General features: G+C 50.6%; 2 protein-coding genes across 3 annotated transcripts in view; one reads left to right on the forward strand and one right to left on the reverse strand.

Moving 5' to 3' along the window:
- Positions 1 to 19,184, forward strand: part of DTX4 (deltex E3 ubiquitin ligase 4) — a 44,036-nt gene extending 24,852 nt beyond the window's left edge. For both annotated transcript variants that reach the window (XM_061381608.1, XM_061381607.1), the window contains exons 7-9: positions 1,314 to 1,475; positions 10,170 to 10,259; positions 15,767 to 19,184. In XM_061381608.1, coding sequence (XP_061237592.1) covers positions 1,314 to 1,475; positions 10,170 to 10,259; positions 15,767 to 16,000 — 486 coding nt within the window. In that variant the 3' untranslated portion in view covers positions 16,001 to 19,184. The remainder of the gene's footprint in view (positions 1 to 1,313; positions 1,476 to 10,169; positions 10,260 to 15,766) is intronic.
- Positions 19,185 to 19,932: 748 nt separating this feature from the next.
- On the reverse strand, positions 19,933 to 24,052 carry LOC133227142 (macrophage-expressed gene 1 protein). Its single transcript, XM_061381606.1, has one exon. It carries the CDS (start codon positions 23,938 to 23,940, stop codon positions 21,787 to 21,789), a length of 2,154 nt encoding a protein of 717 aa, XP_061237590.1. The 5' UTR covers positions 23,941 to 24,052; the 3' UTR covers positions 19,933 to 21,786.
- Between the last annotated feature and the right edge of the window lie 418 nt (positions 24,053 to 24,470).

A 24,470-nucleotide genomic window follows, 5' to 3' on the forward strand; every position in this document is an offset into this window, starting at 1 on the left:
CGCACTTACACTTTGAAGTATGCCTTTTTTATTTTCTTTAAAAGGGGTGAGAAGGGCCCAGAGAGAAATGGGGTGATTCATCCAAGGTCATGCAGCAAGTTAAGACCAGAGCAGAGAGTGGAACCCTGACCTTGGCTTCCCACCCTTTGATCACACGAACACAAGCTGAATGCAAGCTGTTTCTTTAAATGAGTGGAGTTGGGGTTAAAGTGTCCTTAAATAGCCCCGCAGTGAGTTCCAGTCTTCCCCGAGGAGACCCGGATGTCCTGGAGAGCTCTGGTCCCAGCTGCGTGAGAGCACTTTGTACACACGTCACTCTCTGCCCACTCACAGGCTCCTCCTCACCCCCTGTCTGTTTTCAAGCCTGGGAATAGGGTTTACTGTCCAGGCTCTACCCCAAGATGGCACTTCATGAGGTCCTGCTGTGAAACCAGGACTCCTCACCTCATTGAATCCAGAGTCCCCCCGCCATTGCCCCAACAGAACTCTGAAAGTGGAAGTGTTAGTTGCTCAGTCACCTGGGAAGCCCCCCAGAGCCCTGATGAGCAGGGTAAATCCTGGTCTCCTTCTTAAGGATGATGCTACTGCTGCTAAGTTGCTTCAGTCATGTCCGACTCTGTGCAACCCCATAGACGGCAGCCCACCAGGCTCCTCCGTCCTTAGGATTCTCCAGGCAAGAATACTGGAGTGGGTTGCCATTTCCTTCTCCAATGCATGCTAAGTCGCTTGAGTAGTGTCCAACTCTGTGCGACCCCATGGACAGCAGCCCACTAGGCTCCTCTGTCCAGGAGATTCTCCAGGCAAGAACACTGGAGTGGGTTGCCATTTCCTTCTCCCTCTTAAGGATGAGGTCTTTCATATATGTCCCCAAGCACGGAGCCCAGTGCTGGATTGGAGTGTTCCTCCTGTTGCTCTGGAGAAAACTTCAGCGTTCAGTAGTCCTGATAGCAGGCAGGGGAGCAGCTAAGATCTAGTACTGGTGTGGGTGCATTTTGCCCCTGACCCCAACTTCTTGGGGCTTCCCTGGTGACTCAGACAGTGAAGAATCTGCCTGCAATGCAGGAAACCTGGGTTCCATCCCTGGATCGGGAAGATCCCCTGGAGAAGAGCATGGCAACCCACTCGTCTTCTTGCCTGGAGAATCCCATGGACAGAGGAGCCTGGCAGGCTACTGTCCCTGGGGTCACAAAAAGTTGGACATGACAGAGTGACTAACACACCAGCCCTTTATCTCTGGTACCTTTTGAGATTGGGTGGGGTGGTCCTGACCAAACCTGTTTCCCACACTGGAAGTTCGGGCCTTGTCTCTTCAGGATGGGAGTTTGCAGTGTCCGACCTGTAAGACCATTTACGGGGTGAAGACAGGCACCCAGCCTCCAGGGAAGATGGAGTACCACGTCATTCCCCACTCCCTGCCTGGCCACCCGGACTGCAGAACCATCCGGATCATCTACAGCATCCCCCCCGGCATCCAGGTCAGCCCGCCCTTGGCCATTGGCTTTTATGACTTCATATTTAAATGTTTGCAGGTCCATGTTTGTCTTTAGGCCACTTAGGCTGCTGTAACCAAGGAAAAACACAGAATGTGTTCATGTCTAACCCAACTTCCTGTACACCTGAAACTCACACCACATGGTTGATCAGCTATTCCCTGGGGCTCAGCAGTAAAGAATCTGCCTGTAGTGTAGGAGCCAAAGGAGACCCCAGTTTGAGCCCTGGGTTGGGAAGGTGCTCTGGAAGAAGGCACGGCACCCCACTCCAGTATCCTTGCCTGGAGAATCCCATGGACAGAGGAGCCTGGCGGGCTACAGTCCCAGGGGTCACAAAGAGTCGGACATGACTGAGGTGACTCAGCACACACACACCAATGTAAAATTTTAAAAGAGAACAAAAAACACAGACTTTAAAAAAAAATGATTGGTGTGCAGTTGATTTCCCATCTTGTGTTAGTGTCAGGTATACAACAAAGTGATTCAGTTGTTGCTGTTGTTCAGTCGCTCAGTTGTGTCTGACTCTTCGTGACCCCATGAACCGCAGCACACCAGGCCTCCCTGCCCATCACCAACCCCCAGAGTTTACTCAAACTCGTGTCCATTGAGTCAGTGACGCCATCCAACCATCTCATCCTCTGTCGTCCCCTTCTCCTCCTGCCTTCAATCTTTCCCAGCATCAGGGTCTTTTCAAATGAGTCAGCCCTTTGCATCAGGTGGCCAAAGTATTGGAGTCTCAGCTTCAACATCAGTCCTTCCAATGAACAGCCAGGACTGATATCCTTTAGGATGGACTGGTTGGATCTCCTCGCAGTCCAAGGACTCTGAAGAGTCTTCTCCAACATGACAGTTCAAAAGCATCAATTCTTTGGCACTCAGCCTTCTTTATGGTATGGACCTAACAGAAGCAGAAGATGTTAAGAAGAGGTGGCAAGAATACACAGAATACACAGAAGAACTGTACAAAAAAGATCTTCACAACCCAGGTAATCATGATGGTGTGATCACTCACCTAGAGCCAGACATCCTGGAATGTGAAGTCAAGTGGACCTTAGAAAGCATCACTATGAACAAAGCTAGTGGAGGTGATGGAATTCCAGTTGAGCTATTTCAAATCCTGGAAGATGATGCTTTGAAAGTGCTGCACTCAATTTGCCAGCAAATTTGAAAAACTCAGCAGTGGCCACAGGACTGGAAAAGGTCAGTTTTCATTCCAATCCCAAAGAAAGGCAATGCCAAAGAATGCTCAAACTACCGCACAATTGCACTCATCTCACATGCTAGTAAAGTAATGCTCAAAATTCTCCAAGCCAGGCTTCAGCAATACATGAACTATGAATTTCCAGATGTTCAAGCTGGTTTTAAAAAAGGCAGAGGAACCAGAGACCAAATTGACAACATCCACTGGATCATGGTAAAAGCAAGAGAGTTCCAGAAAAACATCTATTTCTGCTTTCTTGACTATGCCAAAGCCTTTGACTGTGTGGATCACAATAAACTGTGGAAAATTCTGAAAGAGACGGGAATACCAGACCACCTGACCTGCCTCTTGAGAAATTTGTATGCAGACCAGGAAGCAACAGTTAGAACTGGCCATGGAACAACAGACTGGTTCCAAATAGGAAAAGGAGTACGTCAAGGCTGTATATTGTCACCCTGCTTATTTAACTTCTATGCAGAGTACATCATGAGAAACACTGGGCTGGAGGAAGCACAAGCTGGAATCAAGATTTCTGGGAGAAATGTCAATAACCTCAGATATGCAGATGACACCACCCTTATGGCAGAAAGTGAAGAGGAACTAAAAGCCTCTTGATGAAGGTGAAAGAGGAGAGTGAAAAAGTTGGCTTAAAACTCAACATTCAGAAAACGAAGATCATGGCATCTGGTCCCATCACTTCATGGGAAATAGATGGGGAAACAGTGGAAACAGTGTCAGACTTTATTTTTTGGGGCTCCAAAATCACTGCAGATGGTGATTGCAACCATGAAATTAAAAGACACTTACTCCTTGGAAGGAAAGTTATGACCAACCTAGATATCATATTCAAAAGCAGAGACATTACTTTGCCAACAAAGGTCCATCTAGTCAAGGCTATGGTTTTTCCAGTGGTCATGTATAGATGTGAGAGTTGGACTGTGAAGAAAGCTGAGTGCCGAAGAATTGATGCTTTTGAACTGTGGTGTTGGAGAAGACTCTTGAGAGTCCCTTGGGCTGCAAGGAGATCCAACCAGTCCATTGTGAAGGAGATGAGCCCTGGGATTTCTTTGGAAGGAATGATGCTAAAGCTGAAACTCCAGTACTTTGGCCACCTCATGTGAAGAGTTGGCTCATTGGAAAAGACTCTGATGCTGGGAGGGATTGGGGGCAGGAGGAGAAGGGGACGCCAGAGGATGAGATGGCTGGATGGCATCACTGACTTGATGGACATGAGTCTGAGTGAACTCTGGGAGTTGGTGATGGACAGGGAGGCCTGGCATGCTGCGGTTCATGGGGTCGCAAAGAGTCGGACACAACTGAGTGACTAAACTGAACTGAACTTCTTTATGGTCCAACTGTCACATCCATACATGACTACTGGAAAAACCATAGCTTTGACTAGATGGACCTTTGTTGACAAAAATGATGTCTCTGCTTTTTAATATGCTGTCTAGGTTGGTCATAAGTTTCCTTCCAAGGAGTAAGTGTCTTTTAATTTCATGGTTGCAGTTATACATATATATATATATATATATACATCTCCTCTCTTTTTAAAATTATTTTCCCATACAGGTCATTGCAGAGTGCTGAGTAGAATTCCCTGGGCTGTACAGTAGTTCCTTATTAGTTATCTGTTTTATATATAGTGGTGCATCTATGTCATTCTTCATACTTGTGGAGGCTGAGACGTTCAAGATCAAAGTGCTAGCAGACTCGGGGTCTGGTGAAAGCCTCTTCCTGGTTCGTGGACCACCCTCTCCCTGCGTCCCAGCGTGATAGCAGTGAGAGAGCTGTCTAGTGTCTGCTTTATAAGGGTGCTAACCCCGGTCATCAGAGAAGGAAACAGCAACCCACTCCAGTCTTCTTGCCTGGGGAATCCCATGGACAGAGGAGTCTGGTAGGTTACAGTCCATGGAATCGCAAAAAGTCGGACATGACTGAGAGATTAACACACACACACACACACACACACACACACACACACGACCCCATTCATAATGGCTTCACCTAATCGCCCACACAGAACACTCCCACCTCCTAATACCATCACATTGGGGGTGAGATTTCAACATATTAATTTTGGTGGGAACCCAGACTTTCAATCTATAGCTTTTTGCCCCTGGCCTCTGAAAATTTGTGTCCTTCCTACCCACAAAATACATTCATTCCATCCCAGTTCAGTTCAGTTCATTTGCTCAGTAATGTCCAACTCTTTGCAACCCCATGTCGCAGCACGCCAGGCCTCCCTGTCCATCATCAACTCCTGGAGTTCACTCAGACTCACATCCATCGAGTCGGTGATGCCATCCAGCCATCTCATCCTCTGTCGTCCCCTTCTCCTCCTGCCCCCAATCCCTCCCAGCATCAGAGTCTTTTCCAATGAGTCAACTCTTCACATGAGGTGGCCAAAGTACTGGAGTTTCAGCTTTAGCATCAGTCCTTCCAAAGAACACCCAGAACTGATCTCCTTTAGAATGGACTGGTTGGATCTCCTTGCAGCCCAAGGGACTCTCAAGAGTCTTCTCCAACACCACAGTTCAAAAGCATCAATTCTTCGGCGCTCAGCTTTCTTCACAGTCCAACTCTCCCATCCCAGTAGTCCTCAAAGTCTTTGCACAATCCAGCACCCACTGTAATTCTTTTTTTAAAGTATTTATTTGTTTATTTGGCTGCTCCGGGTCTTCCTTGGGGCATATGGGATCTAGTTCCCTGACGTGGGATCTGGTTCCCTGACCAGGGATTGAACTCAGGTCCCCTGCTTTGGTAGTACAGTCTTAGCCCCAAGACCGCCAGGGAAGGGCTCCAGCATGCACTTTAAAATCTAGGTCCAAAGTCTTTTAAAATAGCATCTAAACCAGAGCGAGATGAGACTGAAGGTATAGTTCCTCCTGAGGCCACTTCATCTCCAGCTGCGAACCTGTGAAAGCAAACAATTTACGTGGTAGAGTCTCATCAGACACCGAGTCTGCCCACACCTTGGTCTTAAACTCCCCAGCCTCAGGAACTGTGAAAAAAGAATTCCTGTTGTTTTTGCTGTCATTCTGTTAGAGCAGCCCGAGCTGCTAAGACGATGTTACCCTGTGGAAAGTCTCCTTCCCACTCTGGGGCCCCTCCATCCAGTCTCCCCCTCCCCCCTCACCACCGCTGTCCTTACTTTCTTATGCGTCCTTCCAGGGTTCTTTGTGCATTTGCAACAAAGATTCTTCCACTCCTCCCAGCTTCACACAAAGGGTGACGTATCAGCCACATTGTTCTGCATGCTGTATTTTCAACGCACAATATAGTGTGTAGATCTTCCCATGTCCATAGAAAGAGAACTTCCGCATTCGTGCTTAGCTTTGCATAATCATCCCTTGTATAAAGGGGCTATAATTTGTATTCAGCAGTCTCCATGTGATGGGCGTATGGATTGTTTCCAACCTTTTGCTTTAACAAATAATGCCATAATGAATAACCTCTCATGCCTGTGAGTATCTCCATAGAATAATTTTCTAAAGTGGAATCTTTTTTGTCAGACGGTATTTGCATGTGTAAGTTGATAGTCCTTGACTTTTGTGGGCGTGTCTTTCTTCTTGTGAGTCTTCTAAAGACAGCCCATAGGAAGAAACTGAACAATTTCCCAGTCAGTAAATACAAATGTGGGGTTTCCCAGGTGGCTTAGTGGTAAAGATTCCACCTGCTAGTGCAGGAGATGTGGGTTTGATTCCTGGTCCAGGAAGATCCCCTGGAGAAGGAAATGGCAACCCACTCCAGTGTTCTTGCCTGGAGAATCCCATGGACAGAGGAGCCTGGCAGGCCACAGTCCACGGGGTCTCAAAGAGTTGGACACGACTGAGCGACTGAACAACAACAGATACAAATGGGTCCCTTCCTTCATAATTGAAGCTTTTTCTAAATGTTCTAGGGGGCTCCCTGGATTCCTTTATTTACCAAATATTTATTAGTTTACCCTCCTCTCCTCCTTCCTCCTCGCCTTCCTCCCTTTTGTCTTTTATTTAACAAATATCTGAGAGTCAATTGTAAGCCAAACTAGGTGCTAGAGGAAGAATGGTGAGTGACACAGACACAATCTTTACTCCTCCGAAGTCCCCATTCTAGTGGGACTGGGAAGAAATAAAACAGGGAAACCTAACAGCCTGCAGAAGAACTGAATAAAAAACACGGTTCTTCTTTGAAGGAGTTAGCAACCAGTCAAGAAGAAATAGGTACACGTCACTGAGCTCTAGAGTAAAAACCGATGGGCACCGTTGATACAAGCCGTGGGAAGCAGGGTGGGACAGGCACAGGGGCAAGACAAGGACTTCAGCGTCTGATGGGCCCGGTTCTGACCCTTGGCTGATGTCCTCCTTCGCAGGGGATTTTGGACCTTGACCGCTAGACTCCCCTGAGCCCTGTTTCTTTATCTGCACAACCATGAAGCCAATATGCAGGGGTTTTGTAAAGATGGGTGATAATGTTTGTGTGTGCATATGAGGGTCCCGGGCACAGGACCAAGGTGCTCAGTACCTGTCCCCCATCATTTTTGAGTATCCTACTTGTCAGGGCAAGGAAGGGGGCCTATGTCTGTCTGTCTGTCTGGGACAGTCAGAGGAGCCTTTCTGGGGCAGGGCCCTCAGTAGTAGAGCAAAGACATGAAGAAATGGAAGAGAAAGTTTTTAGCATTTTATTATTTCTTTGACTTTTTAGTTTATACTGGGATATAGAAAGTGAAAGTGAAAGTTGCTCAGTCCTGTCCAATTCTTTGGGACCCCATGGACTATCCATGGAGTTCTCCAGGCCAGAATGCTGGAGTAGGTGGCCTTTCCCTTCTTCAGGGGATCTTCCCAACCCAGGGATCGAACCCAGGTCTCCCGAATTGCAGGCGGACTCTTTACCAGGTGAGCCACAAGGGAAACCCGTACCGGGAAATAGCGGATGAACAATGCTGTGATAGTTGCTGGTGAACAGCAAAGGGACTCAGCCATACATGTACATGTATCCATTCTCCCCTCCCATCCAGGCTGCCACATAACATTGAACAGAGCTGCATGTGCTGTCCCTTTTAAATACAGCAGTGTGTGCATGTCCATCCCAGACTCCCTAGCTAGCCCTTCCCTCCATCCCTCCCCACTGGCGACCATAAAGGGGAACATTTTTTAGTTGGCAGGCACAGCGGAGTTTCAGAGGAGAGACAGGAGGGCTATAGGAGGCCCGTAAAGAAGTTTAATCTGGGTTCAGTTGCCCGAGTGGTGGAGAGGAGGAGGGAGCAGTCGGTTGGGGGAAGACAGTGACCTGGTCTGGGGAGGCCCTGACCATTGTGGCCGGGACCACTGACTCTCCTCGGCAGGCTGGGGGCACGGCTGGTCCTTGAAGGTCATTGGGCGGGTGGCTAGGATCATGGGAGGTCACGTGGTTGGGATGATGCTTTAGCAAAGCCAGTCTAGCCAGAGTCGAGATGACCTTACCACCCCATTAGGGGACCACTGCTTCCAGCAGTGACCCCAGGAGGACTCTGGACCAGGGCAATGCCATTGGATGTGAGGACAAATGAGACTTCAGGGATGACTCTAGGGCTGCTGAGGGCGCGATGGGGAAATGAATGGAAATATGGGAATCCCAAGAAACAGCCTGCGGACTTGGTGGAAAGCAGGACAGACTGCAGGGGGCAAAGTTTGGGGTGGGGAAACCACTTGGGAGGATGCAGTGTTTTTCCAGGCTTCAGGACTAGAGGGTAGAGATCCCGCATGAGGGTCCAGAGGTGCCCACCTGCCGCCCCTGTAGGCACCACGGCTCCCCCAAGAAAGCCCAGGCTTGTGTCGAAGGGCGTGCATCTGGGCGCTGTCCTGACAGGTGGTCCATAGACCTCCCCCGAGAGTCAGTGCCTGCATCCTCCATGCCATGTCCATCCCTGGAGACTCCAAGGGCCACGCGGGCTTGGGCTGTCATGCGAAGTGAGGACCTGTAAGCTCTGCCTTCCCTGCAGGGGACGATTCTTTGGGGGAGAAGCTGTGAGTGGGCCCAGGGCAAGTCGTGACTGCTGAGCTTAGCTGGTGCTAGGCAGGCTTCTGCATTGGCCACATGACAGAGACATCCTGGGCGGGAGAGGGGAGCGGAGCCACAGTCAGAATCGGCACCAGTCATCCAGCCTGGCTTAGAAACAGCCTTGGCTGCGGGAGTGTTGTCAACGTGCTTTCACATGAACATGAAATTCAGAAACTTCCGGTCCTGCGTCTCCCAGAAGACACTGCCGCCTCTTTCCGATCCCTGTAATCTCTCCTTCCCTGAGGCCTCATTGGACTCCTGCTGCTCAGTTTGCAAAATCATAGACAGTCTGAACCATGGGATTCATTTTTGTTTTAATCACATAATTTTTAAATTGTTTTGGAACTGTCATGTTAGTAAGGGAAAACGGGAAATCTGTGTTTTTTCTTGCAGTTTGGTTACGACTCATTCGCTCACTCATTCACTTGTTCAGCCGGGAGATAGTTGCTGGTCTCCTGTGTGAGAGCTTGTGCCAGGAGTGGTGTGGAATCATCCATACTCTATTGGCTTTGTCTAGAAGGGATTTTAAAACAGGGTTTCATACCCTCTGAGGAGGGACCGGGCTGCTCAGAAATGATACACAAGCACGTGGGTGTAGAGGAGAAATATGTGTATTGATACTGGGAGGAAATCCCTCATTTTTCATGAGCTTCTCATACAGGCCAGTAGATTGTTCTGAACCCTGATTAGGAAGACTGGCTTTTGGCTAAACTCTGCTTCAGTTTCTTTCTCACCTCGTGGCCTGAGACAGCTTGTTTCACAGGGGTGTTGGGCGGTGACAGTTGAAATCTTAGGAGATTTTTAGTCATGCAGATGCCAAGGCATATCGTTCAATAAGGAAACAGACCGACACCCGTGAGGACCGAGGAGAAAATCCCCAAGAGTCATTCAGATCATTCTGATCTCTCGGCTCTTGGCTCAGAGCTCAGAAGCACGTGGGTCATTCTGAGCAGTTCAGCAGTTCAACAATCCAGAGTACAAGCCAGGAAACCTGGGCTGAGGTTCTGGCAAAGCTGTTAATGCTACAGAAGTCGTTTAACCTCTGGGGCTGCAGTTCTCCTCTTTTGTGAAACAAAAGAGCTGGAAGAGATGCTGACCAAGGTGATATAAACAGCTCCCGGGCTCTGAGAGTGCGCCAGGCTCACCTAACATCACGTCCTACAAAGTGAGCATTGCACGTCTTCCCTCCTTGAGGCCTGGGTCACCGACAGCCTCAGAGATGGCAGCTCCGGCTCACACAGCTGGGAGGCCCCCGCTCTGAGTCCTGACCTGGGTCCAAGGACCCCGGTATGTGTTAAACCACCGCCCCATCGCTCCTTGGGTCTGTTCTCTGTCTAGACCCGATGGCTATTATTATATGGATAATAATATTTGGATCCATCAGTATTTGGATCAATCACAACCCTTATCTGAAACACTTTTAAAAATGCTCTTTGCTTTCTTTTTGCTGCTTTCAGGGGCCGGAACACCCAAATCCTGGGAAAAGCTTCAGCGCCCGTGGCTTCCCTCGACATTGTTACCTCCCGGACAGCGAGAAAGGGAGAAAGGTGAGGGCAGGTGTCGGCGTCCCGGCCCCAGCTCTGCTCCCAGTGGTGCTGAGCAGAACTGGGTCTCTTAGCTCTAGATGCCTGTGTAATCAAGTCACCATAGAGAGACTTCCCTGATGGTCCAGTGTCAAAACTCTGCCTTCCCATGCAAGGGTGCAGGTTCGATTCCTGGTTGGGGAACTAAGATCCCTGACGCCTTGCAGCCAAGTCACCAAAACGAAAACAGAAGCAATATTGTAACAGATTCAATAAAGACTTTACAAATGGTCTGGGTCCAAAAAAAAAAAAAAATGTCCCAAGTCATAGTGGAGTTAGCTAAAGGAGCGAAGAGATATGACTACAATTTTGCTTTTGTAGCATGGTGGGGGCTGGACTTTTGGCTTTTTTCTCTCCTGGATTTTACGGGCAATAATTCATCTATTTTAGGTTCTTCCTCTAGAGCTTTGCTGCTTACTGGTAGGTCCTGGGAAGAGCAGCAGTAGCAACATCTGGGAGCTCGATGTAAATACAGGTCCTTAGAACTACTTCATTTAACCAGATCTCAGGGGTCCTGACAGCACCTGAGCGCTTGTGAAGCACCACTCTGAGCAGGGATCTTAATCTGTGGCATTTTACTGTTCTCTGTAATGAAGATTTTTGTTGTTATTTAGTTGCTAAGTCATGGCTGACTCTTTGTGACCCCATGGGCTGTAGCCCACTAACCTTCCCTGTCCATGGGATTTCCCAGGCAAGAATACTGGAGTGGGTTGCCATTTCCTTCTCCAGGGGATCTTCTCGACCCAGGGATCAAACCCAAGTTGCTGGCATTGGCAGGCAGATTGTTTACCACTGAGCCACCAGGGACTCAGTCAATGAATACTTTGACTTTCCCCAAAAGAGCAGAGGGAAAAATCGCTGGGTTTCTGGATTCCTAGTGATTCTGGGGGAGGCTTCAGTGGTCTCATGAACTCGAAAGTTAGAATTACAACTTCATGTTCATTTTTTCTGCGGATAAGCCCAGAAAAATCACTGGGTTTTTTAAAACCTTTCCTGATCTCAAAAGCGAAAAGAACTGTTGATTTATTGGCCAAGAGGTGCGTCTTGGTTAGCTCTCTCTAGGTCATGGCACGTAACAACAGCCTCTAAATCTCGGTGGCTTCCTCCAGCCTGCGTTTATTTCTCATACAGTTTGCGTTTTACTGACTATGACTCAGTGGCTGCTGTGGGTCAGCTTTCAAGGATCCGGTTCTAAAATTCAGGGAGAAAGAGATTTGCTTCCCTGGTCCATTCCCTCCCCATGGAATGGGGCAGAGGACCAAGAGAGAATGCAAGTGGATTCTACAATCCCATCAAAGCTTCCCCCTGAAGCTTGTCACTTCTGCTCATGCTGTTCAGTTGCTAAGCTGTGTCCGACTCTTTTGTGACCCCATGGACTATAGCCCGCCAGCCTCCTCTGTCCATGGGATTTCCCAGGCAACAACACTGGAGTGGGTTGCCATTTCCTCCTCCAGGGGATCTTCCCAACCCCGGGACTGAACCCACATCTTCTGCATTGGGAAGCAGATTCTTTACCATCTGCACCACCAGGGAAGCCCGTGCCTTTCATAGGCTCCCGCAAGTCACAAGCAAGCCAGACCAGGAGGCTCCTCGGCAAAGAGCGTGCCTACAGCCTCTCACAGCGGGAGAAGCAGAGAGTCTGGGACAACAAGAGAGTCCACCACGTCATCCTGAAGGGGTGCCCAGTGCAGTGTCCCCAGATGAGTCGTCGGAGCCAGTCCTGGTACCCATTTGCTCAGAACCAACAAGTCTCTACACCCGAGACCTGCAGCCCCAACTGCTGGCTAGATGACCCCACCATCAAGTCCTGTGGTTAAAACGTGAATCCTCTTGCCAAGAGCTGTTTCTCCGCCAGGTCTCCTTCTTTTTGTTAATGACATACACTAAGTCCCCTACATGCGAACCTTCAAGTTGTGAACTTTCGAAGATGTGAGCGTGCGTTCCACCAGCATCAGGCGTGAGTGACATTGCAGCTCACCCCCGTCTCCTGCTGCTGATGGTCCCTCAGCTCCACCACCTCCCACGTCCTCTCCCTGCTCTAATCAGGGACTCTTCTCGCCTGTCCACTCGATGCCGGCCCCTGTGTGCCAGCTGTCGTACTATGATTTCAAGGTGCTGTTCAGTTCAGTTCGGTTCAGTTGCTCCGACTCTTTGCCACCCCATGGCTGCAGCACTCCAGGCCTCCCTGTCCATCACCAATGCCCAGAGTTCACTCAAACTCATGTCCATTAATTCAGTGATGCCATCCAGCCATCTTGTCCTCTCTGTCATCCCCTTCTCCTTCTGCCCTCAGTCTTTCGCAGCATCAGGGTCTTTTCCAATGAGTCAGCTCTTCGCATCAAGTAGCTGGAGTATTGGAGTTTCAGCTTCAACATCAGTCCTTCCAATGAACATTCAGGGCTGATCTCCTTTAGGATGGACTGGTTGGATCTCCTTGCAGTCCAAGGGACTCTCAAGAGTCTTCCCCAACACCACAGTTCAAAAGCATCAATTCTTTGGCATTCATCTTTCTTTATAGTCCAACTCTCACATCCGAGGTACTGTACTGTAAGATTAAAAATGTTTTCCTTATTTTCTGTTTGTTTTTTTATGTAATATTTGTGTGAAAATATTATAAGCTACTATTATGGTATAGTACTGTATTGCTGTCTGTGTAGTTGGGTTGGACTTATGAATGCACTGGACTTAACGGATGTGCTATCCTTACTCATATCTCGGGGACTTACCATGCTCTGTATCCCTGGAACCATGCTGGGCGCATGAACATGGCCCTGAGACACACACTCCTCCCTGCACTGCCCTCCGAACCACTTGAATCTTTTCCTAATCCTCCAAACTAGTTATCTGTCACCAGAATAGTGATTCTAAAACACAGTTTCCCACATCAGTCTCCTTTGTTTAACAGAAATAGAGAGAAGACAACGCAAAACTGTTAGGATGGTTTTCTCAGTTCAGTAGACAAGACCTCCCACAGTTTGGGTCTGAATTGTCCCTTCCCACCCGGTCCTCGCCTGTATCCCCCATGCTTGCTGTTCTCAGACCCTCACCCTGGGTTCCTTTGCAGAGCAAGGTGATAGAGCGTAAGCGTTGAAGCCAGACCAGCCTGGCTTCAAATCCTAGTCCTGCCGTTTACCACATGTGGGAAATGGACATGAAGTTGATTTACGTCTCGGTCTCCTAATCCCTGAAAGCGTGTGATCATTTCCAGCTCTGTGGACAGGATGTTGTAAGAGTTAAATGAAGAATTCTTTCTTGTGAAGAGTTTCTTCACATTTGTGAAGAGTCTGCCTGCAATGCGGGAGACCCGGGTTCAATCCCTGGGTCAGGAGGATCCCCTGGAGGAGGAAACGGCAACCCACTCCAATATTCTTGCCTAGAGAATCCCATGGACAGAGAAGCTTGGGCTACAGTCCAAGGAGTTGCTGAGTAACATACAGCTGAGCGACTAGCACACACAGCATTGATGAAAGGCTTCCTTGGTGGCTCAGTGGTAAAGAATCCACTGGCCAAGGCAGGAGATGTGGGTTTGATCCCTGGGTTGGGACGATTCCCTGGAAAAGGAAATGGCAATCTACTCCAGTGTTCTTGCTTGGGAAATTCCATGGACAGAGGAGCCAGGTGGGCTGCAGTCCATGGGGTCACCAAAGAGTTGGATACAAGTTAACAACTAAGCAACAATAACAATAAGCATTTTGTGAAATGCCCAGTTTGGTGGCAGCAGTGATCTGTGCCTTGGATGATATGTCTTCCCTGTGCCTGTACATTCTTCTCTATTAATACACCTCAAATCCTCCCCGCTCTCTGAGACTCAGCTCACAAGCATCCCCTCCATGAAATCTATCCTGACACCCACTTGTGGGTCAGCAGAGTCATGCCTGAGACCAGAATGTAAAGGCAGGCAGGTCTGAAGTCAGGGCCCGCTCTGGCACTTTTGAGCTGCATGACCCAGACACATCTGTTATCCTCCGAACCTGTTTCCTCTTCCGCAGAGAAGGGATAATGAGTATCCTGTCATAGCCAACTGTTAGGACCATTAGATGAACCAGAGTCTGGCACTTAGTAGGTAAGCAGTCAGGAAGTGGTGGCTCTTAGTTTCAGCATCTTCCAGCCTTTTATTTTTTTTTTTAACTGTTCTGGGTCTTCATGCTGGCTCTTCACCACACAGACTTTTCTCTAGCTGCAGGGCCTTCTCTTACTGCAAAGCATGGGCTCTGGGGTGCAGGAGCTTCAGTCGTCCGGACACAAGGTCTCAGTAGTTTCGGCTCCTAATGGTCATGGCTCATGAGCTCCGAGGCATGTGAGGTCTTCCCAGCTCCGGAATCAAACCCACATCACCTGCACCAGCAGGCAGATTCTTTCCCATGGAGCCACTGGGAAGCCCCTGCTGATCTGATCACTAAGATTCCTCACCTCCAGTTCATACCATGTTTACAGGCTTTCGGTTTTGAACCCAGTGCATTTTTATCAGGTGCCTTCTTCACACTGGGCAGGGCGTCAGGCGTTTGTCTCCCTCAACCAAGATTGTTTTTCAGTGTAGCTGAATTGAAACATGCTGCACGTCCTCACACCTCTCTGAGCCTCACCCATGACTCAGAGGTAATGACAGCACCTGCCAGACCTGGTGCTAGATTTCCCATCTGAGCCTCACAGCCAAGGTGAGGCTCAGATGGGAAATCTAGCACCAAGGGTGGTTGTGAGGATCGGATGAAAAAATAACTATGAAATGGCCTGGAAGAGGTCGAACACTTCTACCATGTCCCTGGAGAAGCACTGCACAGCATTAGCTGTGAGTCAGTTAATGCCACACTCTTGTGCTGGTGGTGGTGAGCACGGCTCAGAAGATCTCAGACTGCTCCTAAGAGCCTCAAATTCCTAGATCCCAGCTTTTAAAATGCTGCTATGATGCCAGTTTCCCAGGTGGTGCTTGCGGTAAAGAACCAACCTGCTAGTGCAGGAGATGTAAGAGATGTGAGTTCCATCCCTGGATAGGGAAGATCCCCCAGAGCAGGAAATGGCAACCCACTCCAGTATTCTTGCCTGGAGAATCCCATGGACAGAGGAGTCTTGTGGCCTACAGTCCATGGGATCACAGAGAGCTGGACATGACTGAAGTGACTTAGCGTGCGTGATGCTGGGCCCTAACATTAGTTGAGTGTTATGCCAGGCACTGCTGTGAAAGCACTCTGCATGTAGGGCCCCCTAAGACGCTCACAACCTTTGGAGGTAAGTAGTACCACTGAAAGCTCAGAGAGGTCATGTAACTTGTCCAAGGCCAGCCTGTTGGTCCGTGACAGAGTCAAGACTGAACCAGGTCCTTGAGTCCACTTCCAACTCCTGTCCATTCCCTGTGCTTCTTGGAGCACTGTCATGTGGGCAGGGCTGGGACCCCTGGGCGGGGAAAGCGTCCTCCCTGCGGATGATCTTTGACCAGCACAGCCTGTCTGGCGCTGATCTCCCCCGTTTTCTCTCAGGTCCTGAAGCTGCTTCTCGTGGCCTGGGACCGCCGCCTCATCTTTGCCATCGGGACATCCAGCACCACGGGTGAGTCAGACACCGTCATCTGGAATGAAGTCCATCACAAGACAGAGTTCGGCTCTAACCTCACCGGCCACGGCTACCCAGACGCCAACTACCTGGACAACGTGCTGGCCGAGCTGGCCGCCCAGGGCATTTCCGAGGACAGCACTGCCCAGGAGAAGGACTAAGCGGGGGGGTGGGGCCTCGGGGGGGCAGGGGTGTGGGAGCCACAGGGCAGGAAGTGGGGAGAGTCAGGGTGGAAGTTGGTGCCGTGCCCTCCTGAGCCCCTTGTGCAGTCTCCATCTCCCATCCTTCCGGCCACAGCAGGGAGCCAGAGTGAATAAGGGGGTGTCATTCACAAACCTCATCCAACACACAGGGGCTGTGGGACAGGGTGAGGGCCGCCCTCCATCTGTTCCTGTGGAGTTTCGGTGCTGGGTAGGCAGGGACTCCTCCCCTCACCGCCCCCTACCCCCCAGCAGGGGGCACGGTCAGCACACTTAGGGTACGGGCACCTCTTACCCTGGCCTTGTGAAGCCAGAGGCGCCCGCCTTGGCTGGCTTCTCGCTGCTTCCACTCTGCTTGGAGAGCGGAGTTTCTACTTTTCTCTCATCCCCTGGAGGTGAGGAGCTCTCACTGTGCAAGACTGAGGGGCAGAGGGGTGAACCGCTAAACCACTGCGACATCGGCAACCGATGCCTCGATGTACATCGAGGAAGTGCTTCTCACCAAGAGGGTCTGAGCAGTGAGGGCTTCCAGGAGCATCTCAGCTCCCATCGTGGTCCTGGCTGCTCCCGCCTCCCGCTCACCCCTCTCCCCTGTCCAAAGAGGCATCCGATTCTCTTATGCAGACGGAGGGACTCTGGGATTCCTCTCTGGGGCGCTATGTCTCCCGCCCCTCTCTGATCAGACCAGAGCCTGCGTCCCACTTAGCATCTGAATTAGTCCTCAGGGAGAGGAGCCCAACTCTTCCAACTCATCCCAGACCAGCTCAAAGATTCCTTGTGATTCATCCAGTCACTGTGAGTGGAGCCCAGGCTGGGCTCCGTGCCATCTGTGGATGTGTGTGTGTGTGTGTGTGCATGCCTGTGTGCACAGCGCTGGGCCAGGCTCTGCCGCTGGGCCAGGTTGGTGGAGGGTCCCATCATGATCTCACACTCTGGTTCTGCAAGCTGTCGGACCCCAGTATGATGGGACTGAAACAGCCAGGCAGCGGTTCGTCAATGTGCCTCACTGTCTGACATCTGTCCCATAGTCAACATGAACCCAGACGGAGACAGAGCTCCGCTTGGGGCGGGGGGAGGTGTAGGGTGTGGGGTGGATGGGCCCCTTTGTATATCTCTCTCAAGGTGGGATCTGAGCTGGTCCATGAGGACCTCAGCAAGTCTCCATGCACATTGTCTAATGAGCCTGGAGGGGGTGCGGGGACCCTCATCTCCCTCTGCAATGACAGGCTGGCCCAGTGCATGAGGGAGCCTCCAGCCCTTTCCCAGCAGGGGTGGGACCACCTTGGGGTCCAGTCCAACCTGTGTCAGGGTTGTGACCCAACACCCTGCTGTCCCCTCCCCTACATTCCCCTCGGCTCCCATGAAGTTGGGGGTCAGGGAGGAGAGACGGGATGAAGAAGGCAACCCCAATTCTGCCCCCTTTGAAAGTGGATTCTCTGAACTCCGTGTTTGGGGGAAGTCGCTCTGGATCCTGATTCGAATTTATATACCTCGTGTCTGGGGCTCTGACATATATATATCTCTCTCTATATATATATATCTATATATATAGAGAGAGAAGGTTTTCAATGTTGGAAAAATGGAAATGGAAAAGCCTTCAGACGCGGTACTGAAGTTAGAAGCCACAGCCAAACTTTTCCAAGGGTCGGCTCTGAGTGCCCTGCTCTCAGGCCTGCAGGCATTCTGACGGGGGCGGCCAGTGGGTTCGCTCGGGCGCACTGGTGCTGAGCTCGTCCTCCTCTTCCACGTGGCAGAAGACGTGAAAGTGTTAGTTGCCAAGCTGCCCTGGGGATATTAGTTAGCTCCAGCGAAGGGCGCTCTGGCAGGAGGCCTTCCAGCCTCACCCATCGGTCATTTATCTCACCAGCAGACCAGGAGACTGGCCCCCAGCCCACCACACAACGGGGCAGTTTCCTGCCGCAGCCGGGAAGGAAACATCTGAACTCAACGGGAGAGCCCTCCCTTAGCATTTCATGTCAGCCCATGCCCGTTGCCGGACCACCCTGTGCCAGAGAAGGGCCTCATCGTAAGCCCGACTACGCCCCCACCCTCCTTCGGCATCCTTGTCCGGGATCCTCTGAGCTCCTCACCCACAGGAACGCGGAAACAGACCCAGAGTCGGCGGGTAGACAGAGCGGTGTGGCTAGATGTGGGGAAAGAAGGGAGGCTGGTAACTGGCAGAGGGCCGGGTGGAGAGACTGATTTCCCTGGGTCGGCCAGAAGAAGGTGCGGGTGGAGAAGGAGACGGGCCCAGGGCAGAGAGAAGAGGCTGCAGGGGAAAGGCAGGCAGGCGGTGCCCCTTTGAGAGTCGTCTTCACACCTTCCAGCCTCCCCCTCAGGATGCTGATAGTACTGATGGCCTGTGTCTCTTCCCGAGATGCTTGTAGGGGCTACCTCATCTGCTGCTCTTCTAGTGGGACTTTCTGGGCAGAAGGAACCGTTCATGTCCTTTTCTAACACTGTGCCAGGCAAAGGGGATGGGAAGGGCATGCCTCTGCCCTCTCTCTCATGCCAACCTGAAAAGGTACAGCCCTGGGTTGGGCGAGAACCCCCGCCGGCAGAGGTCCTGTGCATCCATCACTCGGACGCAGGAAGTCCTCCCGCCGGAAGCCCTGCTGTGTTCCCTGCCCCGTGCAGGGAATCCCACGCCTGTCCTCTCATCGTCTTAGCACCAGCAGCCTCGTGTCTCCCCTCCTGAGTCTCCGGGGAGGACACGTGGGACTGGAGACAAACCCTGTTAGTGCTCATCCCTTGAAAGGTGGATCGTGTGTGTGTGTGTGTGTGTGTGTGTGTGTGTGTAGTTGCCTTTGTGTTTCCATACCCCTTTGGGGAAGCCTGGACTTCTTTGTGGTTTCACGCCTGGTCCAAAGTGCTCGTCCTGGTGTTGTGGGCATGAGATGGTTGGGGGGAAGGTCCTGTGTGGTACAAGGAAGGGCCCTGTCCTCTTTTCCTGGTCTGTGGTCCCTGGCATTGATGGTGGGGCGGGGGGCGGGGGGTTGGTGGTTCTGGGGGAGAGCGGGTGACTGTCCTGTTGTAAATCACTGTAACTGGTGTGTTTTGAAGTCCTTGGTGTTGCTCTGTGAGTGGACATCGCCACCTGGTGCTCATGAGGTTTACGTGCGGAACAATAAACGGCAAACAACAACCGCAAAGTGTCCTCAGCCTGCTTTCCGTCCATCCGTGCGCCTACCGGTGAGGATTTGGGGAACCTCGCCAAGTCCGCGAGCAACCGCAAGTCCTTCCACTGAACGGGAGAGTCCCTTTTTCTACTCTTTTTTACATCTTTACCCACACATTTGACCAAGTAACCTACTTTGACTTCTTGTTCCTCCAAAGAAACAGACGACCTGGCAGGGGAAACAAGTGAAGCAGTAGGGGAAAGACCATCTTAAAAACCACGAGCGTTTGCTTCTCAAAGTTCCCTTCACTTGGCCACAATGTCCGGTACATTTCAATAGCTCACAGGCTGTGTTTTTCAGATGTACTCAATTGCTAAGCGGGGTCCAACTCTTCGACCCCAGGGACTGTCGCCCACCAGGCGCCTCTGTCCATGAAATTTCACAGGCAAGAATACTGGAGTGGGTTGCCATTTCCTCCTCCAGTTTTTCAAATCCCGATTCGAATGAGAACACAAAGATAAAATGCAATTGCAAAGGGGCTTTTGTCACCCAAATGTGTCCTTGTTTCTGACGGTCCACGGAGTGTGGTTTTCTTGGAAGTCTGGATCAGTGTTTCCAGACTCCAACCTGAGCTAGCCAGTCAAGAAAGCAGGACTCAGAGAGTAGAACCTATGTAACCCCCATCAGGGTTTGGATTTTGTAAAGTGACTTGATGAATGTAAACCTCAGGCTGTCTCATTCTGATTTCCTGTGGATGAATAGAGAACACATTCCTCAAGTACACATTTTAATACATATTTACGTGCAACGTTGTTAGAAGCCTAAGTTGGTGAAGAACTTTTCATTTCAGTGGGCTGTTAGTACATTAAAAGTCTCAGAGTTTAAAGGTATACTTTGTTTATCCGATTCAGTAATCTTCAAGAACTCATAGGGAAGTCAGTATCAGCAGGAAAGTGGTTAGCTTGGCTGAAACATACCCACAAAACCCCCAGAGGTGAGGGAAGGCATTTTAATGCTTAAGAAGCAGGGGTTTAGTACAGAGGTTGTAGAAATCTCTGTCTGGTTGAGAGCACAGCTCCAGTTTTGTGAGTCACTCCTCTGTATTGTAGTGGGAGTGACTGTAGGACCTCCCTCTTGTCTTCCCACAGTCTGGGACAGTTCAAGCTCCCAGAAGAAGGACCTGGTAGAAGCCAAACTTGTGACTGCAGGTGTTAAATGAGGACAGGACAAATTATCCTTCATCCAGGATAACTCACCCATGACATTCGATTTGGTGAAGAAATACATAGCTTTAAAAATACAGTGCAGACTATTAACAGAGTCACCCTAATAATTACAATTAAGTGAAACCATTATTAAAATTAGGCAAAGCATCAAATGCCAGGTGACAATCATGCATCCTATGAGGTGTCCCAGGGGAGTCAGTGTGGGACTGAAATAAACGTGCCACAAATGATGTTGGGTGTCTTTTTTCTTTTCATTTAAGAACATTGATTTGATCACATCAACCTCCTTTCTGCTGGAGAAAAGAAAAGGACAGGGTACATGATTGGGTTTTTTCTATCTTGTCCAGATTTGGGGGATGCAGTGATAATTAGATGTGGATATACTTTGATTTCTTGCATCTTTCTTGTCTTCCACCCCCAGAAAAATTTCAGAATGTGGGGTGTGTGTACGTGTGTGTTGAGGTGGGTGTGTGCACGTGATGGGAGAATAGAAGGGGGGATGGTCATCTATGGAAGAGAGAGGGACCATACCTGGGTAACAGAACGAGAGGGTCACGCTTGATCTAGCCAAGTTCTTTGCCCCACTTAGGACAAGCTGAGAGGACGAAACCAGGCAGCTGGTTCTGGGTAAGAATTCCACTTCCCCATAGTACCAGAATCTTTTCTAGCTTTCACCCTTTCTTCACTCACTGCTGGTCTCCAAACCACCCCTTCCCCCTTGACCTCCTAAGAGAAGTTTAAATGTTAAAATATTCTCTGAGGACCTCACGACACTAGTCTGAAGTCCAAGAGTGGCCTGGTCTCAGTAACTCTTAATTGTGGGGAGCTTGAAAAGAGTAGGCTTGGTCTAGGCACCATCTCCTGGTCCAGAGGAGACGACGCAGTCATCAGTACCTCAAAAAGAAATGTGATAGCCAAGCAGGACCTGCTGTGTCTTCTGGGGCTCTTCTGGGAGTGTGAAATCCAGACAGCTTTCAAAAAACACAAAATGGGGGGGGGGGCGGTAATGTTCAAAGACATCCTTAGAGCTCATGAATTGGAAACCATGGCTGACCTCAGATTAAATGCATCCTCAAATCCAAATATGAACATTCTCCCTTGTCCTTCTTGCACACAAACTTTCAGGTGAAGATAATGGCACACACCGAGAAGAGACGACCGCCTCAAGTTTTAGGCTCCAGGATGACTTTTGCTTAAACAGTCACAATTGCCCTCCAGTCCCTCTCCCAACTTTGTCCATATTTATTTCCTGGCCCAGAGACCTAGAAAGTCACAGTTCCACAAGGACTTCTGTTGCACTTGACACAGCAATACTTAGGAGGGCAGAAGTGGAGAGAAAAAGAAATGAAAGCCATGCTTGAAGGCCTGACTGGGGAGGAGAGAAACGGTGTCCTGGGAGAGCCTAGGCAGGGTTCTGTGCCTGCTCTTGGTCAAGGGCATCTCCATTCACAGCAGCGCCTGCAGCCAAACTCTGCTTCTCATCCTGGAGGGCCTGGTATCCCTTTTTCCTGGACTTCCGGGCACCATAGATGGCCAGGGCAACGACCCCTGCCAGGGCGATGGTCACCCCCAGGGTGAGCCCCGCGGCTGCTCCTCCAGACAGACCCTCGCCGTCTCCATGGACGACTCTCATGGCCCTGCGAAGCTCTAGGGGCTCCCCCAGCCTCCACTGGTGGGTCTGGGGATCTTTAATCCAGGAGCTGGCCGTCTCGTGGTTAGTCACCAGGACAGTGTTGGTGGCCACTTGACTCATGAGGGGTGGTCGGGTGTAAGGAGGGAGCCTGACAGGAGGCAGAGACCCTCCAGTAAAAAGCCCGGCTTTGACACAGTAAGACACTTGGCACCCATCACTGATGAGGGCTAGGTGTTGGCTAAAGCCCCCCGGACACTTTCTTAGAGAAGGTGCCCCCAGATCTTTGGATGTGGCAGAATCCACCAAGGGGTTCCCCGCCGCACAGCTAAAGAACCCACCAAAGGGAATGGAAAATCTATATCCCAACTCATAGTCCAGAGAGGCACATACCTTAAGGTTTTCAAAAAGTTTCAGTTGAAAATAGCCGGCTGGGCACGACTGGGCATTGGTCAGAGGATTTATGCTCTTCCCACTGAAGAGCCCACCAAAAAGGAGCCCAGAGTTTTCAGATACTTGGCCACTGGCTGCGCACCAAAAAGCCCTGAATTCAGCCCTGGCTACTCGAAACACGTCTTCACACACTGTCTTGCAGAAGATGTAGAGGGTACACTTGCGGGAACATTCCAGGTGGTTGTAACCCTCCTCGTGGGTCTGAGTGAGCAGCTGGACTGGGGAGTAGCCAGAGGGGCAGGACACGCTGCCAGTCAGAGGATTCTTCTGCTCCAGGTTCTGGCAGAGTTGGACAACCTCATTCCCTGAGAACTGGGTGCATTCCTGGTAAACTCCCCCGAAGGAGAAATTGGTCATCTTCCCTTCGCAAGAGCCATCATCAGTGTTGGCTTGGAAGTTGAAGTTGGGGGAGCTGAGATCTGTGCAGCCGGGGTAGGTGTTGACCGCATAATACCTGCGCACGGCAGCTTCCACCGTCTTCGACAGCTTTCTCACCAAGGGTCCCGGCAGGTCAGGCAGTCGTTCGGGGTTGATGAAGAAATACAGAGGCAGGCCAGCTCGGTCCATGGCCACCAGGTGGTTGCTGACGCCCTGCTGCCAGGCCTGGAGGGTGATGCCTGGGTAAAACGGAAGTCCTCCAAAGCTCTGAACTCTGGAGTTAGTTCGGTTTGAGAGGTAGCTCTTGGTGAAGGCGTTCTGCGAGGTGTAGTTCTCCTCAAATTTGAAGTTCACGATGTTCAGGAAGGTGATTCCAGCGGACGCGGTCACGGCACTGCGGCTGCTCTGGCTGTCCTGCAGGAAGGACGACCTGATGTGGTCCTCCTGAATGAGCGCGGCCCCTGCGTCCACGCTGGTGATGACATGGGTACCGTAGTTGAGGACCAGGAGTTCTGCCAAGTAGGTGGCCATCCGGGTCTGGTTGTTCTCCAGTTGCTCTGAGATGTCCATGAGCGCCTTCTTAAACCCCAAGCTTAGCTCTGCATCTGGGATGATTTTGACCGTGTAGACCAGGTTTCTTACCTGAACCTGGGTAGTTACAGCTTGATCCTTCACCTGAAGCGTCTTTATCCTCTGGAACTCAAGGGAGAACTTGCCGTTGACTTTGGAAAAAAGAGAGAGCTCCATGTTGATGGAGTTGGAGGTGCTGCTCTGGTAGTTTACCCAGGACTCCAGGATTTTGGAGTTCATCTCCAGGTTGCTCTGCTTCTGGGGAATGGTGAAGATCTCATCCGGGACGATGTACTGCCCGTCTTCCGTGGTCCTGCAGTGGCTGTAAGCCAACTCCATCACCCGTCCCGTGTCCACGTTCCGCAGGTTATCCCAGCCGCCTCCGGGTAAGACGGGCAGAACGGGCAATTTTAAGGCATTCTTGCAATTTTGAAACCCAGGCTCATCAGTCGCTCCCCAAGATGTGTCCGTTTCAGCCCATGTTGCCACTGCCCAGATTAGAAAGGCACCCCTGAAGCTGTTCATGGCTCAGACAGCCCCGGCCTGACCCACCGGTCCTAAGCTGTGGCCAGAGGGCTTGGAGCAGACTGAACTGATGGGAAAGAAAGCCGTTGCTGAAACAAAAAGTTTAGCAGTTCTCCTAAAGCCACCAGTTCCTCTTTGGGCTAGTCTAATCTCGAAATGGGGAAATGAGAGTCGATTCGAACTCTAAGGTCCATCAGGACTGAAAACATTGTGTGGCACTAGATAGGAAACCCAGCCCTGTATCCTTAACAGTCAGCTGCCCCCGACCCCCCAGCGCCCAGCTGGTTACTCTGCACAGCAGTGGGCACTCAGAAAAAACACAACCACACACCTTATCGTTACCCCCATGAGAGCGTTCCAGCTTTGAAAGAAAGCTTTGGTTTCATTTTTTATTCACTCTCTTGATGGTTCTGCTTTCCCCTAATGACTCTCTGTTGGGACTTCAATATCACTCTCCTTTTCCTCTGTGTATAGTTGGCAATAACTCGGTACCTGCTCTTATAACTTTAATTTTTTCATTCCATGGTTAA

This window comes from Bos javanicus, chromosome 15 (genome assembly GCF_032452875.1).
Source record: "Bos javanicus breed banteng chromosome 15, ARS-OSU_banteng_1.0, whole genome shotgun sequence".
Classification (NCBI taxonomy): Eukaryota; Metazoa; Chordata; class Mammalia; order Artiodactyla; family Bovidae; genus Bos; species Bos javanicus.

Excerpts from the sequence above, each read along its gene's own strand:
- LOC133227142 (XM_061381606.1), bottom strand. The coding sequence starts at position 23,940 with ATGAACAGCTTCAGGGGTGCCTTTCTAATCTGGGCAGTGGCAACATGG.